This window comes from Pyrus communis, chromosome 3, assembly GCF_041283825.1.
Source record: "Pyrus communis isolate YQ-2024b chromosome 3, ASM4128382v1, whole genome shotgun sequence".
In the NCBI taxonomy this organism is placed as follows: Eukaryota; Viridiplantae; Streptophyta; class Magnoliopsida; order Rosales; family Rosaceae; genus Pyrus; species Pyrus communis.
This window is the reverse complement of record NC_142567.1, coordinates 29497411-29513374: the sequence shown is the minus strand read 5'-3', so window position 1 is coordinate 29513374 and position 15964 is coordinate 29497411. Positions and strand designations below refer to the sequence as shown.

The 15964-nt window shown below is 36.4% G+C and overlaps 1 protein-coding gene and 2 long non-coding RNA genes across 15 annotated transcripts; all 3 read left to right on the top strand.

Moving 5' to 3' along the window:
• Positions 1-198: 198 nt before the first annotated feature.
• Positions 199-1663, top strand: LOC137714926 (uncharacterized). Of its 2 annotated transcripts, XR_015961142.1 has the most exons (5): positions 199-312; positions 388-443; positions 563-691; positions 808-886; positions 985-1663. It is a non-coding gene; the product is annotated as an uncharacterized LOC137714926 (long non-coding RNA). The 2 variants fall into 2 exon arrangements; XR_015961141.1 differs by having other exon boundaries at positions 267-443.
• Positions 1664-6680: 5017 nt separating this feature from the next.
• Positions 6681-11758, top strand: LOC137715362 (nucleolar complex-associated protein 2-like). 11 transcript variants are annotated; one of them, XM_088691818.1, is made up of 18 exons: positions 6681-6738; positions 6824-6911; positions 6996-7250; positions 7339-7461; positions 7583-7713; positions 7819-7993; positions 8092-8218; positions 8384-8477; positions 8569-8706; positions 8800-9036; positions 9206-9400; positions 9855-9986; positions 10072-10143; positions 10250-10396; positions 10588-10674; positions 10901-10995; positions 11079-11207; positions 11289-11758. In XM_088691818.1, exons 14-18 carry the CDS (start codon positions 10376-10378, stop codon positions 11563-11565), a joined length of 609 nt encoding a protein of 202 aa, XP_088547944.1. In that variant the 5' UTR covers positions 6681-6738; positions 6824-6911; positions 6996-7250; positions 7339-7461; positions 7583-7713; positions 7819-7993; positions 8092-8218; positions 8384-8477; positions 8569-8706; positions 8800-9036; positions 9206-9400; positions 9855-9986; positions 10072-10143; positions 10250-10375; the 3' UTR covers positions 11566-11758. The 11 variants fall into 11 exon arrangements, with proteins under 11 accessions (XP_088547944.1, XP_088547938.1, XP_088547942.1 ...); XM_088691812.1 differs by having other exon boundaries at positions 10072-10152; XM_088691816.1 differs by adding an exon at positions 9527-9647 and having other exon boundaries at positions 7819-8218; positions 10072-10152.
• A 1505-nt stretch (positions 11759-13263) lies between these two features.
• On the top strand, positions 13264-15255 carry LOC137714955 (uncharacterized). 2 transcript variants are annotated; one of them, XR_015960372.1, is made up of 5 exons: positions 13264-13544; positions 13687-13887; positions 14068-14266; positions 14386-14464; positions 14563-15255. It is a non-coding gene; the product is annotated as an uncharacterized LOC137714955 (long non-coding RNA). The 2 variants fall into 2 exon arrangements; XR_011065494.2 differs by having other exon boundaries at positions 13687-14018; positions 14138-14266.
• The last annotated feature ends 709 nt before the right edge of the window (positions 15256-15964 follow it).

The window sequence follows — 15964 nt, the reverse complement described above, 5'->3', positions numbered from 1 at the left end:
TTTTCTTTGACAGTTCAATTCTACTATATGCTAAGTCAGAACAATGTGATGGTAGTAGCAGGTATATCAGTTTCATTGATGCAGCGAGCAAACAGAGTAAACCTGTAAAAATAGGATTATTAAATGGTGCTCTGGTTTTCTGTCAAGTTGGAAATCTTTGGACAGAAATGGACATTCAACAGGTACCTGCAGACCTCAGTTCTCGTCACCCAGCATGGGCTCGTTGATGATGTTTTTGTTTCTCCGATGTACTGCTGTGGTTTCCATACGGCGGAATGCTCGCTCATCTTCCAATGCCTCTGTCATCTTGAGGTAGGTGTATACACAAATGTTTATATACAAACACAATGGTTGAAGAGAGCATGACTTATTGGCACCGCTTTCTAGAATGCCAGTGTTACTCGACTCAGTGGCTGTCTGCTGCCGCGCCTACAGATTTCGGTGTAAGCAGTTGAACACTTGAGTGTAACTTATTCTGCCTTTCTATTACAGTATAATTCAACTATGCTATCAGTCAGGACAACAGAATGGGACTACATATATGTCGGCTTTATTGATGCAGATGGCAACTCCGGAATGGTAAAGAAAGGATCATCTACTGCCAACAATTTAAACATGCATCAATTAATTGTCCTTGAATGGTGCTACTCCAGCTATCTGGCATGAATATAATTCTCCTTTAATCGGAGAGGTGACCCCTGGAACGATGTTTTTTTCTTTTCCCTTTCTAAATACTGTTTATAGTTTGAATATGAGAGGCATGCCTTTTCTTCTCTTGATGTCACTCTCATCTTCGCATGGGTGCAGATTTGTACAAACAAAGTGGTTGAACAGCGCGCTTGATCCTTGTAGCACTGTCATCATGCTTGCGTCTGTTGATATTCCAGTAAATGAGCTTTCCATCACTTTTTTTTTGTTTTAAGTTCCATTTGCTTGTTTTTAAGATAAATTTATCAACAATAATTTCTTCATCTTTGAATTTAGGAGTATCTTGTTAGGCTGAGGTATGAAAAAGGAAAGCATTTGAGTTGGCATCCTATTGAAATGGATTTGAGAGATAATATGGTTTTCACAGTTGGATTTAGAGAAACTGGTAAAAAGCGTGTGAAGGTAAAACTCTGCGTTCTTTTCCTACATTTTCATCAAAACTCAGAATCCGCATACTCTCCTTAAAGAAAAATATATACCACATACTTTAAATGAAATTGTTCCTATTATTGCTGCATATGAACATGTTTTCTCCCGGAAGTGATCTAAAGGAACCGAGAGGTTATAGCATTCTTCTCACCATTGTGGATTTCATGAGCAATCAAGAGAATATTCAAAGTTGCATTTGGACTCGGAGGTTTGTTTTCTATATATTAGCGTGTGTGATGTCTTGTGATGTCGTGTGACTAGCATAGCAAGCTAACAAACGAAGACAAAAATTATTTAAACATTGCAAGTTCACTCAGTTTGATGGTAAAGTTGGGAAAGTTGGAGGCGAGGCATGAAAATGACCAGGTATATGTTGACATCACATGTCGGTCTAGGATGTTTGTTGGGATCGATGTGTGACAGTTGTAGGCCAATTTAAGAGATACTATTATAGGCCGATTCTAAATTGTATGTCGACAATGAGATCCTCTAATTTTTAGATCTTCACATTTATGCAAAAAATCACTCAAATTACAAATCATATAACCACTCAATTAAGTTGGTTGTCATTAGGGCTTTCTTCAAATATCTTGCTTGTTTATTTTCTTCACTATAATTAAACGTGTCAATGATTTTCAATATGTATAATTTGTTTTTTTTTTTTTTTTTTTTTTTTTTTCTCGGGAAAAGATGATCTTTGAACAATTTAGTAAATGACAAATGATTTGAATAATTAAAATAAAATTCAAAGCGGGACCCACAAGGTGTCTACACACCTTTGAGGAAGGATTTGAATTCCATCTGGATTCAAATTGCGAGGATTTTAGGGAAATGAATCTTAGTCGGATTCCTTCTTCCTAATCCATCAAATCATGGAATTCGTTCTGTTGAAACTTGATCTAACGGCTACAAACAGAGGAACACTTTAAAGTTATAGTAACTTCAACCGTTGGATCAAATTTCAACGGCACAAATTTCCTAATTTAGTGGATTAGGAGAAAGGGATCCGGACATGAACCATTTTTGGGATTCTAGAAATCTTTATATCTTAGTCATTTATAGTATATCGTGCGATTAGAAATCATTTGAATTTTTTTATTTAAAATTAAACATAAATAATATATGATGAAAACTGGTTATCGGTATACGATGAACATCTACATTAAGAGGTTTCTTAAAATTTTCACAAAAAGTAACCGAAAGGGATCCCATCCTTTGAGGGATATATCATATACACACACCCGCACATCACAAACCAGACACACATTTATAAATTTTCTATCACCCCTCGAAAGAACCAAGAAGCAAAAGTTAAAAAGTTAGATGCTTTCTGTATAGCACCACCACCAGCTATTGTCCACAACTTTATCATCCCCACGGTCCACTGACGAAGTAAACCTATATAATCTTAAACAGGCTTTTCTACTTCCTCTGTTCCTCACCTAAAAATTTGAAACGGAATTTCTATTTTCCAACTTCCTTTTGCAAAGAAGATCGAAAATGGCTTTGATTGGAGAGGCTTTGCTCTCTTATATAATGAATCAGCCATAAAATAATATCGAACTCATAATTTAAAGTAGAAAAACCAAACACTTCCTAATTTCTAGTTAAAATGACTATACCACCAAACCGCGTAACGTTGCAAGAGACATCTCATGCATGTCTGCAGAATTATTGGTACAAGATCAACGCATTAATGTGTAGGGTTTAATCGTTATATGTGCTAGCAGTCATATTTCATTCAACAAAATTTATTTGCAGAAGCATATCAAGCGATAGAAATTATCAAAATTGATACCTTATATGAACGATATTATAATACGTGAATTAGCTGAATGATGAATTTTATTCATAATTTCATTCTCTTGGTCAACTTAAAGTTCAGATTCATTCTCAACACGTGTGATAAAAGTACAAAATCTTTACGAGGAACTAAAAATAAAAAAAGAATAGCTACAACTGTAATTATTGTGGGGATCAAAATCAAAATCAAAATTTTGTGTTTATGATTTTCTTTTTGTATAAAACACCTTAGCAATGAAGGATATTGTTCGACACATTTAAACAAATAGTAGTTTAACACGTACACAATAATACCTCATTCAAAATAAGGTGGTATACTTCATGTTGAATGCTTAATACCAACGTGTTGCTGCGGGTTTGAAGTTAAGATAAGATGTTAAAAATGAAAAAATTTCGGTTACAAAATAGGAACAACGATAACAATAATGAATTTGAAAAAGCGTTAACTGGAAAAGGTTAAATTTATATAATATAAAGATACAAATTATTGTTATCCATTATATTGTAGCAGTTGTATGTAGTTCTGGACCAAGAGGATTACATTCAATTATAAAAAATAGAAATTCCTGGTATAAAGATACAAAAAACATTATAATAATTGAATTTCTTCTAATAACCCTATCTAATATACTGTGTTCCAGCTTTTGCATACAAAAAATGAGAAGATGCTGTTGTTATGGCTGTGTGGTTTTGCAAAAAGCAGAGCAAAACCAAAAAATATAACAACTTGAAAGCATACTAACCTAATCATTGTTTTCAGTGCTGGCGGTGTAGCTTTGCAAAAAGTAGAGCAAAACCAAAAAATAAAATAACTAAAGACAAGGTGGAAAACATCGGAGCTTCTCTCAATTTTTAATATTTGGTTTCCATGCATTCAAAATTTTTTATAATTTTTTATTGTGTCATGTGCCACAAACTTGTATTAACTCATATTTTTAAATATTTGTTGTCAAATTTTTATTATTATTTTATCTTTCTTTGTGCCCACACTCTGCATTTAAATGTTTTTATAATATTTTATTATGTTCTGTGCCTCAAATCGTGTTCCGTGCCACCAACTGCAGGAGACTCGGCGTGGAAGACAAAAAGCCAAGCAAAATAAAAAAAATAAAATATTCAAAAGGCAAAGCAATGGGGATGGGTTTCCCACGATTTTTAATAATTATTTTGTCCTTTCATTCAATGTTTTTATAATTTTTTTATTATGTTGTGCGTCACAAACTATGTGGCCTGATTTAAATCATATTTTTTAAATAATTTTTTGTCAGTTTTTAATTAATTATTTTATTTTTCTTTGTGCCACAACTCTACGATCATAGACACGCAACCTTGAAGGACAAAGGATGATCAATACGTGGCAGTCATGGGCAATACATGTATTTTATTATGTGAAGCAGGCAACAGAACAGTAATGGACAAAAAGATTTAAGAGTATTTCTGTTCTTTTATTATTGTCGAACAGTGCTAAAATTCAAGTATATATAATTTATAAATTTTCTATCACCCCTCGAAAAAACCAAGAAGCAAAAGTTAAAAAGCAAAAGTGAAAAAGATAGATGCTTTCTGTAAAGCACAACCACCAACTGTTGTCCACAACTTTATCATCCCCATGGTCCACTGACGAAGTAAACCTATATAATCTTAAAAAGGCTTTCCTACTTCCTCTGTTCCTCACCTGAAAATTTGAAACGGAATTTCCATTTCCCAACTTCCTTTTGCAAAGAAGATCGAAAATGGCTTTGGTTGGAGAGGCTTTGCTCTCTTATAGAATGAATCAGCTATAAAATAATATCGAACTCATGATTTAAAGGAGAAAAGTCGAATACTTCCTAATTTCTCGTTGAAATGACTTGCGCTACATTGATCTCTCTTATACGACAATTAAAAGGTTACCAGATACAGTGTGTACCCTCTACAATTTACAAACACTGTTGTTGTTAGGTTGTTATTCTCTTGTTAAACTGCCTGCAGACATGAGGAAATTAATTCATTTGCGTCATCTTGATATTGGCGGAACTCGCATAAAAAAAATGCCCGTGCATATGGGTAGATTAAAAAGCTTGAGAACACTGACAGCTTTTGTGTTGGGGAAATCTACTGGGTCAAGCATTGCAGAACTGAGGGAGTTGTCGCACCTTCGAGGGAAAATTTCTATCTTGAATCTGGAAAATGTAGTCAGAGCTATTGATGCCTTGCTGAAGGATAAGAATGATCTCAATGAGGTAGAGTTGGAATGGGGTGATGAGGTTTTGCATGATTCCGTAAAAGAGAGACAGGTACTTGAAGGACTACAACCTTCGGTAAATTTGGTGAAACTAACCATCAGATTTTATGGTGGAACCAGTTTCCCGAATTGGGTGGGAGAGTCGTCCTTCCCCAACCTACAAGTGATGCGTCTCAGCGGTTGTAGTAATTGCAGTTCACTGCCACCAGTTGGTCGGCTACCTGCTCTCAAAGAGCTTTTCGTAGGAGGGATGGCGTCAATTACCAGTGTTGGTGTTGAATTCTATGGGGGAAATCAACCATTTCAATCTTTAGAGAAGCTAGAGTTTAGGAATATGCCAACATGGGAGGAATGGCTGCCGAGTCCAAGTGGAGGTGAAAGTCCAGACTTTCCTCGTCTTAAGGAGCTGATTTTAGGCCAATGTCCGAAGCTGAGAGGAAACTTGCCCACTCATCTTCCTTCCCTGGAGATACTTAGGGTCCGTCGATGTGAGGTACTACATTTGCCGATGGGGACGCTGCCGTGGCTTCAGATGCTTGAAACTAATTTTAATGGCGGGACAGAGTGGTTGTTGGAAATGGTGCACAACGTTAATCGTCTTCAAAGTTTGACTTTATATGAATGTTCCTCACGCTTGTCGTTCCCAACAAATGGTCTGCCCACCACGCTGACGTCACTCAGTATACTATATTGCAAGAAATTAGAATTCCTATCACGTGAGATGATGGCCAAATTGACTTCCCTTCAGTCTTTGGATTTAACAGAGAGCTGTGATTCTCTGAGGTCGTTCCCTTTGGGCATTTTCCCCAACCTTTCATCTCTTTCTATAAGTCATTGTGAGAATCTGGAATCCCTTTCTGTTGAAGAAGGAGCAGATGAAAATCTCAGCCATCTCAACTCCCTGTCTATTTGGGGATGTCCAAATCTTGTCTCTTTTCCCGACGGGGGATTGCCCACTCCCAACCTCACATCCTTTTCTGTCTCTGGATGCGAGAGTTTGAAGTTGTTGCCGGACCGCATGCACACCCTCACCGCCCTTCAAGAATTGTGGATATCCTTGCTTCCAAATGTGGTGTCATTTGCACAAGGGGGTTTGCCTCCCAACCTACAATCATTATCTATCATTGACTGTGAGAGACTGAGGCCTTCAGTGGAATGGGGATTGCAAGGGCTTGTCTCTCTTCGACAATTTCGGATCTCAGGAAACAAGGATCTGCTGGAGACGTTGCTCAATGAACAGCTGCTCCCTGCCACTCTTCACACTCTCCGAATCTATTCTGTATCGAATCTGAAGTCTTTGGACGGAAAGGGACTTGAGCACCTCACTTCTCTTCAACACCTACAAATTCGATGGTGCAGGAGTCTCAAATTCCTGCCAAAAGAGGGTTTTCCGGCATCTCTTTCTTATCTGAGCATCTGGGATTGTCCTTCTCTGAAGAAGAGGTATCTGAAGAAGAGGTATGAGAAGGTAGCTGGCATTCCTTGCATAGAGATAGATGGAGAAGTCAACATCTTGTGAGCTTTCATTTCACTCTCTCCAACTCTCAACTCTCAACTCTCAAGACAAAAGCCAGGTACTATTTATTAGTAAATTGATTGTCCTCAGCAATATTCCTTCTTAAATTAAAGTTTCAGAGTCTAATCCCGATGAAATTACAGGAGAGTGCGAGGGGAGTGAATTATTTGTAGTCTGATACTGTGGAACTACTTGGGGGTCGATATATATGATTCTCCTGCATGACAAGAGGTAAATCCCTGGATGATGCTTTTCTCATGCTTGTCTCGTTTGCGACATAACTCTGATCTTCTGCTTGTGCGATGGGACAAACAGGTATATCGGATTATCAAATGGTGCTCTGATTTTCTGGACTGTCAAGTTTGAAATCTATTGCATGGAAATGGACTTACAACACCTCCCACTCTCGCAATTCCTGACGGGACAGGGACCTCTAGACCTCAGCTCTCGTCAACAGCTTTATAAAGATTGAATGTATCTGGGACTTCGTCGGTCCAGAGAGAAAACTATTGAACTGCAAAGATAGGATTATCGGAGGGAAAATGATGTTAGCTTACACCAAACACTCAGGTACGTACTTGTGTATATATATACTGCTGTGGTTTCCATATGGCGGAATGCTTACTCATCTTTCAACGCATCTGTCATTTTGTGGTAGGTGCATATATATATGTTTCTCTGCAAACACAATGGTTGGAGAGAGCATGGCTTATTGGCACCGCTTGCTAGAATGCCAGTGTACTAGACTTGGTGCCTGGCTGCTGCGTCTACAGATTTCAGTGTTAGTAGTTGAACACTTTGAGTGTAATTTGTTCTTCCTTTCGGTAACAATGTAATTCAACTATGCAATCAGTCAGGACAACACTATGGGACTGACGTATTTGTCGGCTTTATTGATGCAGATGGCAACTCTGGGATTGTAACGATTGGATTATCTATAGCCAACGATTTAAAACATGTATCAATTAGTTGTCTTTGAATGGTGCTAGCTCCAGCTATCTGGCATGAATATAATTCTTCTTTAATCAGAGAGGTGACTCCTAGAGTGATTTTGTTTCTAATGCTTTTATAGTTTGAACATGAGAAGCATGCCTTTTCATCTTATTATGACGTCGCTGTCATCTTCGAATGGGTGCAGATATGCTTTTGCACGGACAAAGTGGTTGAACAGCTCGCTTGATCCTTGTAGCACTATTCTCATGCTTGCGTTTGTTGGTATTCCAGTAAATAATATTACTAGAATAAGTGGTTGGCTGGTGTGCTACTGATTTCACAAGAATGATAATTCTTACGTTGAGCACTGCAGATGAGCTGTAATTGAGCTTTCCAACACTCTCTTTTGTTTTAAGTTCTATTTGCTTGTTTTCTAAGATAAATGTATCCATAATAATTTCTTCATCTTTGAATTTAGGAGTATCTTGTTAAGCTTAGGTATGAAAAAGGGAAGCAGTTGAGTTGGCATCCTATTGAAATGGATATGAGAGAAAATGTGCTTTTTACTGTTCAATTCAGAATTAAACGGTATAAAACGTGTGAAGGTAAAGCTCTGCGTTCTTTTCCTACATTTTCATCAAAACTCTGCATCCACATAATCTCCCTACAGAAAAATATATTCCACATAAGTTAAAGAAAAATATATACCACATACTTTAAATGAAATTGTGCCTATTGTTGCCACTTATGAACATCTTATCTCCTGGAAGTGATCCAAGGGAACTGAGAGGTTATAGCATTCTTCTCACCGTTGTGGATTTCATGAGCAATCAAGAGTATTCAAAGTTGCATCTGGACTCAGAGGTTTGTTTTCTATATATTAGCATGTGTGATGTTGTGTGACTCGCATAGCAAGTCGATAAACGAAGAAAAGAAAATTATATGAACATTGCAGGTTCACTCACTCTATATGTAGGCGACCTTGTGATTCGTTAACATATCTCGCATTCGTTGCATAAAGATAGATGATGAGTCACCATCCTATGAGCTTTCACTTCACCTCTTCAACTCTCAACTCTCAAGATGAAGCCAGGTAATTTTTTATTTATTATTATATTGATTGTCCTCAGCAATATTCCTACTTAAATTCAAGTTTCAGAGTCTAATTCCAATGAAATTACATTAGAATGCGAGGAGACTGACTTCTTTGTAGTCTAATACTGTGGAACTACTTGGGGTGGATGTACATGATTCTCCTGCATGAGAAGAGGGTTTTTCATACTTCTCTCATTTGCGCACAACAGTTGAATAGTGCCTCATGGCAGTGCTTTGCTTGAATGCCAGTATGTTGCGTCACTAGATAAAGAGGCTGGTTGTTGTGCTATGGATTTCACCGGTTGAACATTCAGATCAGATGTAAATTGTAATTTACTTTCTCTCACTTTTTCTCTCTTTGGTTTGCCTTTTCTCTATTGCAGTTATATTAGGGATCAGTCTTTTTCTTTAACAGTTCATTTCAATTATATGCTAAGTCAAGAAAATGTGAAGAGACTAACAGATATATCGGTTTCATTGATGCATTGAGCAAACAGCCTAAACCTGTAAAGATCGGATTATCAAATGGAGCTCTACTGGACTATCAAGTTTGAAAATTTTGGATGGAAATGGACGTTCAAAACCTCCTGGACTCTCAACTCTATTAAGAGAGCACAGCTTATTGGCACTGCATGCTAGAATGCCAGTAGTACTAGACTCGGTGGCTGGCTGCTGCGCCTACAGATTTCAGTGTAAGCAGTTGAACACTTGAGTGTAATCTGTTCTTCCTTTATGTATCAATGTAATTCAACTAAGGTACTATATCCTTGAAATATGAATGTTTACCTTTTGTTTAGTTATTGGATTGTCTTTTGTAGGCTAACTTGCATCTTTGTGGAACTTAAGAATGATTGGAAAGGCTAATGACACTACCTACCCCACAGAGAGAGCTTAACCTCTATGAATTATTTGTGGCAAGAGCGGCTAGATAAACTGCCTGTACAAGTTTTTTTGAAGTCATTGACTACATTGAAAAAAAAAAAAAGTTTTTCTTGGTACCATTGAATAACAATGTTAGCTTTTCCTCCATGTTTCAAATTCTAGTTTCTCATTTTCATTTTTAATTCTGGAAATTGAATTTAGTTTAAGACGTGCCAGATGCCCTATATATCTAGCATTTCACTTGTGTTGCTTTGACTTTTGTAGAAAGCATTCCGAAAGGTTTATGAGTGGAAGTTCATGAACTGTCTTGAGCTCTGGACTGGAGCTGTCTCTTCCTATGGCACAGGACCTGAGTTTAGGGCTGTTGCGTATCCCCTAGCTCAAATAATTAATGGGGTAGCCCATCTAGTTCCAACTGCTAGATACTTTCCCCTCAGATTGACGTGTATTAGAACGCTTAATAACAGTGCTGCTTTGACAGGTACTTTCATTCCGGTTTCTATGCTGCTTTTGGACATGCTTGAGATGAAAGAGTTGAACAGACCCACCACTGGTACTGAAGGTGTATTTTAGTGTGGACATTCTTCTCTTCTTCAAATTCAATACTACATTGTTATTGTTTTTGGGAGTTTGAGGAGAATGTGTGTTTTCTGTTGTAGACGAGCTTGCTGAACATTTAGCTCACTGGAGCTATTCTGTCGCTTTCCCCGAGTTGTCTTTTATTCTAGCTGTACGAATTGCGTACCTTCTGCAAATCCAACAAGGTTTAGAGGTTTCGGAAATCAATGAGGGAGCTCATTTGTCAGGTATGTGGTTAGAGTGGAAGAGTCTAGTGACCACATGTGCTCTGCTCCCATGCCCGAGCTTGAGATGTGTGGACTATCGATTTGTTGAAGAAGTTTTTTATTTTACTGTTTCATCTGTTAATAATTACGTCTTTTAAATGTTGGAAAACCTTGTTGTACATAGCTAATGTTTCAGCTCTTCCATATCCCAGATCGAGGCTAATTGTCAGTTTACAAATGAAAGGCGTATGTCAATTTCTTTTCTCCCAAATGATCCTGCAGCTGCGTATTTGCTTGAGGTCTGCTGTCTGCACTTCCGTAATTTTTTTCTTTCTCTTATGTGATTTTGCCATCAATGTATGATATGTATTACCAGCCAATAACCACAAATGCCTATTTCTTGGATCTTTCATGATTGAATTATCCAACTTTGTTTTAATCTGAAATATCTTTAACGATTTGCCTTCATTTCGTTTTATTTTGATATCATCTTGGAGAAACTGAAGTCCTTATATGTTGTTATAGGATGAGAAAAAGTCAGGGGCATGCCCTCTGTCGAAGTACGTTGCAACTCTACATGAAGTAGCACAACAAAGAAATGCTTCGTTGTCGGAATCCAGGTCTGAGACCGCATTGTCTTTTGAGTTCATTTTCACAGAATCATGTTTGATGTTCCATTTTCTAACATGCTAATTGCTTCCAGTGTTCTAGTGGGCGAGCATTCATCTGTCTTTGGAAGTAAAGGACGAGAAAGCGACGAAGAAGATGACACCAAGGACGACGAAGGCATTGCTGCCTTTAGGTCGCCCTGGTTACCAGGAAAGGATTCCAAGTATGGTCACTCTCTCTTTCTAGATTTCTATACAATTTTACTTTTGGTATTTGTGTTGTAACATTATTATTGGTTTTTCAGATCTGAACCACCCAAAGATGTGAAAAAGAAGAAAAGGAAGCGAAAGACCGAGTGCCAGGACCAAGTAGCCATGGATGAAGATATTGTTCAGGAGTTGGTACTCAGTTCTGATGAAGAAGACAGGTCTTTAGCGACACCTCGTCGGCTGATGAAGATGGAGTGGAGAAACCAGCTCCTTCGAAGCTGGAAAGCAAGAAGCCGAAACGCTCTACAAGTAAATAAAAAAAGAATGCAAAACCTCAAGCAAAAGGTCAAGGAAGAGAAAGACGGCCGATAGTCTCCATTGTTTTGTTGTACGTACTTGGAAGTTATGCATGAAGTTCCTGTTTGATCAATGTGAAGATATTAATTTGAATTTTTTTTCCCTCTTATAAAAGTATAATTTCAAGAAAGAGTAATGCTAGGTAGACCAAATTTGTATAATAAATTTACAAACTGTTATCAAAGAGATATAAGTATGTTAATTTAAAGTGGGACCCACAACGTTTATAAATACACACATTTGAGGGATATATATTATATACCTCAATAACCAGAGGCTACATACATATACACGCACACATACACCAGACGCACATTTATAAATTTTCTATATAATCTCTCGGAAAAAAGCTAAAAAAAAAAAAAAAAAAAAAAAAAAAACAAAAAACAAAAAACAAAAAGAAAAAAAAGATAGATGCTTATCCTTTTCCGAAATATAATTTAAAGTGGGACCAACAAAGTTTATAAATACACACCTTTGATGGTACGGAACGGATCGTAATGATCCCGCAATCATGTCCGTTTACGTACATCATGCGGTCAGAAATTATTTAAAATTTAAAATTTAAAATTCAAATATAAATAGTACCTAAAAAAAACTTACCACGCGATATACGATGAATGGACACGCCGGATCCTTTTACTATATTATATAACTCAATAACTAGAGACTACATACATATACATGCACACAAACACACTACAACAAAAATGAGCTTGTGGTAAATAATGGTATGGAGCTGTTTATTACTGTGCAATATTTTAGCTTGAAAATAAGTTAGCAATAATGCTGTTCAAATTCGTTTTTCGCGAGAACCGAACCTCAGATCTCTCACTTACAAGTAAAGAAGAATATCACTATACCGTAGTACTAAGTGGTGTGTTTTAAATTTACAGTGAATCATTTCCAGCTGCAATGAATGTATGTTAGATTTGTATATTTTTTAACAGTTTTTTAGATTGTTATCTTCATGCAGGTTAGTTTTTTTTATACTTGTGATATGGTTTTTGGTTTTATAGTAAGGGTTAATTTTTTTTATTGTATTAAAAGTCATTCATGCAGTGACACATAACCAACAATTGTGCCATTAGCGTCCGTGCAAAAGTTAGTGGAAAAATGAGTTAATAATTATAAATTTCTTTTTATGACACAAATGTTAGAAATTGTGTCCATTAAATATTACTAAATAATGAATCAACCTACTTCCCCTTCGGTCTTCAGATAGACAATATATTTTAATAATTATAAAATCATTTTTATGACACTGATATTAGAAATTGTGTCCAGTAAATATTAATAAAGAATATGTTGGCACAATTATGATTTGTGCCTGTATTCTAATATAAAACCTCCACACTCCTTTACTAATTTGTCTATGGAAAATAGAAGGTTGCTTCATACACTTGTGTTTCTTTAAATTTGATCAAGTTCTACATCATTCAGAGGCGACGTTGTGGAGTTAGAATTGGAGATGTTTGTTAGATTCTTATTTTTTTCAATTGCTTTTTAGATTGTTATCTTCCTGCAGGTTTGTTTTGGATACTTGATGATATGTTTTTGGCTTTATCGTAAGTGTTTATTTTTTTACTGCATTAAAAATCCTTCATGCAGTGAAAGACTTTTTCTATCTTCAGTTTGCCTTATCTATATTGCATTTATATATCAGTCTTTTTCTGTGACAGTTCAATTCTACTATATGCTAACTCAGAACAATGTGATGGTAGTAGCAGGTATATCGGTTTCATTGATGCAGCGAGCAAACAGAGTAAACCTGTAAAAATAGGATTATTCAATGGTGCTCTGGTTTTCTGTCAAGTTGGAAATATTTGGACAGAAATGGACATTCAACAGGTACCTGCAGACCTCAGTTCTCGTCAACATCTATATAAAGATTGAATGTATGTTGGACGTCATCGGCCCAGAGAGAAAACTATTGAACAGTAAAGATAGGATTATCAGAGGGCAAACGATGTTAGCTTACATCAACCACTCAGGTACTTATGTATATATATGACACCACTTGCCTTCAATTTTGTTAAATTACTTTTTAGCAGTATAATTCAACTGTGCTACCATTTCTTCTTTCTCTTATTTTTCATTTCTCCCCTAACATTTACATGTTTCTTGAAATTTCAGGACAGTATCATCAAATATAATAGCAACCGGTTTTAGCTTACATATCAATTACTAGTTGTTGATTGGTGTGGCGGCAATCTCTCGCATATATGATTCACCCAGCATGGGCTCGTTGATGATGTTTTTGTTTCTCCGATGTACTGCTGTGGTTTCCATACGGCGGAATGCTCGCTCATCTTTCAATGCCTCTGTCATCTTGAGGTAGGTGTATACACAAATGTTTATATACAAACACAATGGTTGAAGAGAGCATGGCTTATTGGCACCGCTTTCTAGAATGCCAGTGTTACTCTACTCAGTGGCTGTCTGCTGCCTTGCCTACAGATTTCGGTGTAAGCAGTTAAACACTTGAGTGTAAATTATTCTGCCTTTCTGTAACAGTATAATTCAACTATGCTATCAGTCAGGACAACACAATGGGACTACATATATGTCGGCTTTATTGATGCAGATGGCAACTCCGGAATGGTAAAGAAAGGATCATCTACTGCCAACAATTTAAACATGCATCAATTAATTGTCCTTGAATGGTGCTACTCCAGCTATTTGGCATGAATATAATTCTCCTTTAATCGGAGAGGTAACCCCTGGAACGATGTTTTTTTCTTTTCCCTTTCTAAATACTGTTTATAGTTTGAATATGAGAGGCATGCCTTTTCATCTTCTCTTGATGTCACTCTCATCTTCGCATGGGTGCAGATTTGTACAAACAAAGTGGTTGAACAGCGCGCTTGATCCTTGTAGCACTGTCATCATGCTTGCGTCTGTTGATATTCCAGTAAATGAGCTTTCCACCACTTTTTTTTTGTTTTAAGTTCCATTTGCTTGTTTTAAAGATAAATTTATCAACAATAATTTCTTCATCTTTGAATTTAGGAGTATCTTGTTAGGCTGAGGTATGAAAAAGGAAAGCATTTGAGTTGGCATCCTATTGAAATGGATTTGAGAGATAATATGGTTTTCACAGTTGGATTTAGAGAAACGGTAAAAAGCGTGTGAAAGTAAAGCTCTGCGTTTTTTTCCTACATTTTCATCAAAACTCAGAATCCGTGTACTTTCCTTAAAGAAAAATATATACCACATACTTTAAATGAAATTGTTCCTATTATTGCTGCATATGAACATGTTTTCTCCCGGAAGTGATCTAAAGGAACCGAAAGGTTATAGCATTCTTCTCACCATTGTGGATTTCATGAGCAATCAAGAGAATATTCAAAGTTGCATTTGGACTCGGAGGTTTGTTTTCTATATATTAGCGTGTGTGATGTCTTGTGATGTCGTGTGACTCGCATAGCAAGCTAACAAACGAAGAAAAAAAATATTTAAACATTGCAAGTTCACTCAGTTTGATGGTAAAGTTGGGAAAGTTGGAGGCGAGGCATGAAAATGACCAGGTATACGTTGACATCACGTGCCGGTCTAGGATGTTTGTTGGGATCGATGTGTGACAGTTGTAGGCCAATTTAAGAGATATTATTGTAGGCCGATTCCAAATTGTATGTCGACAATGAGATCCTCTAATTTTTAGATCTTTACATTTATGCAAAAAACCACACAAATTACAAATCATATAACCACTCAATTAAGTTGGTTGTCATTAGGGCTTTCTTCAAATATCTTGCTTGTTTATTTTTTTCACTATAATTAAACGTGTCAATGATTTTCAATATGTATAATTTGTTTGTTTTTTTTTTTTTTTGGGAAAGATGATCTTTGAACAATTTAGTAAATGACAAATGATTTGAATAATTAAAATAAAATTCAAAGCGGGACCCACAAGGTGTCTACACACCTTTGGGGAAGGATTTGAATTCCATCTGGATTCAAATTGTGAGGATTTTAGGGAAATGAATCTTCGTCGGATTCCTTCTTCCTAATCCATCAAATCATAGAATTCGTTCCGTTGAAATTTGATCTAACGGCTACAAACAGAGAAACACTTTAAAGTTATAGTAACTTCAACCGTTGGATTAAATTTCAACGGCACAAATTTCTTAATTTAGTGGATTAGAAGAAAGGGATCCGGACATGATCTATTTTTGGGATTCTAGGAATCTTTATATCTTAGTCATTTATAGTATATCGTGCAATTAGAAATCATTTGAATTTTTTTATTTAAAATTAAACATAAATAATATATGATGAAAACTGGTTATGGGTATACGATGAACATCTACATTAAGAGGTTTCTTAAAATTTTCACAAAAAGTAACCGAAAGGGATACCATCCTTTGAGGGATATATTATATACACACACCCGCACATCACAAACCAGACA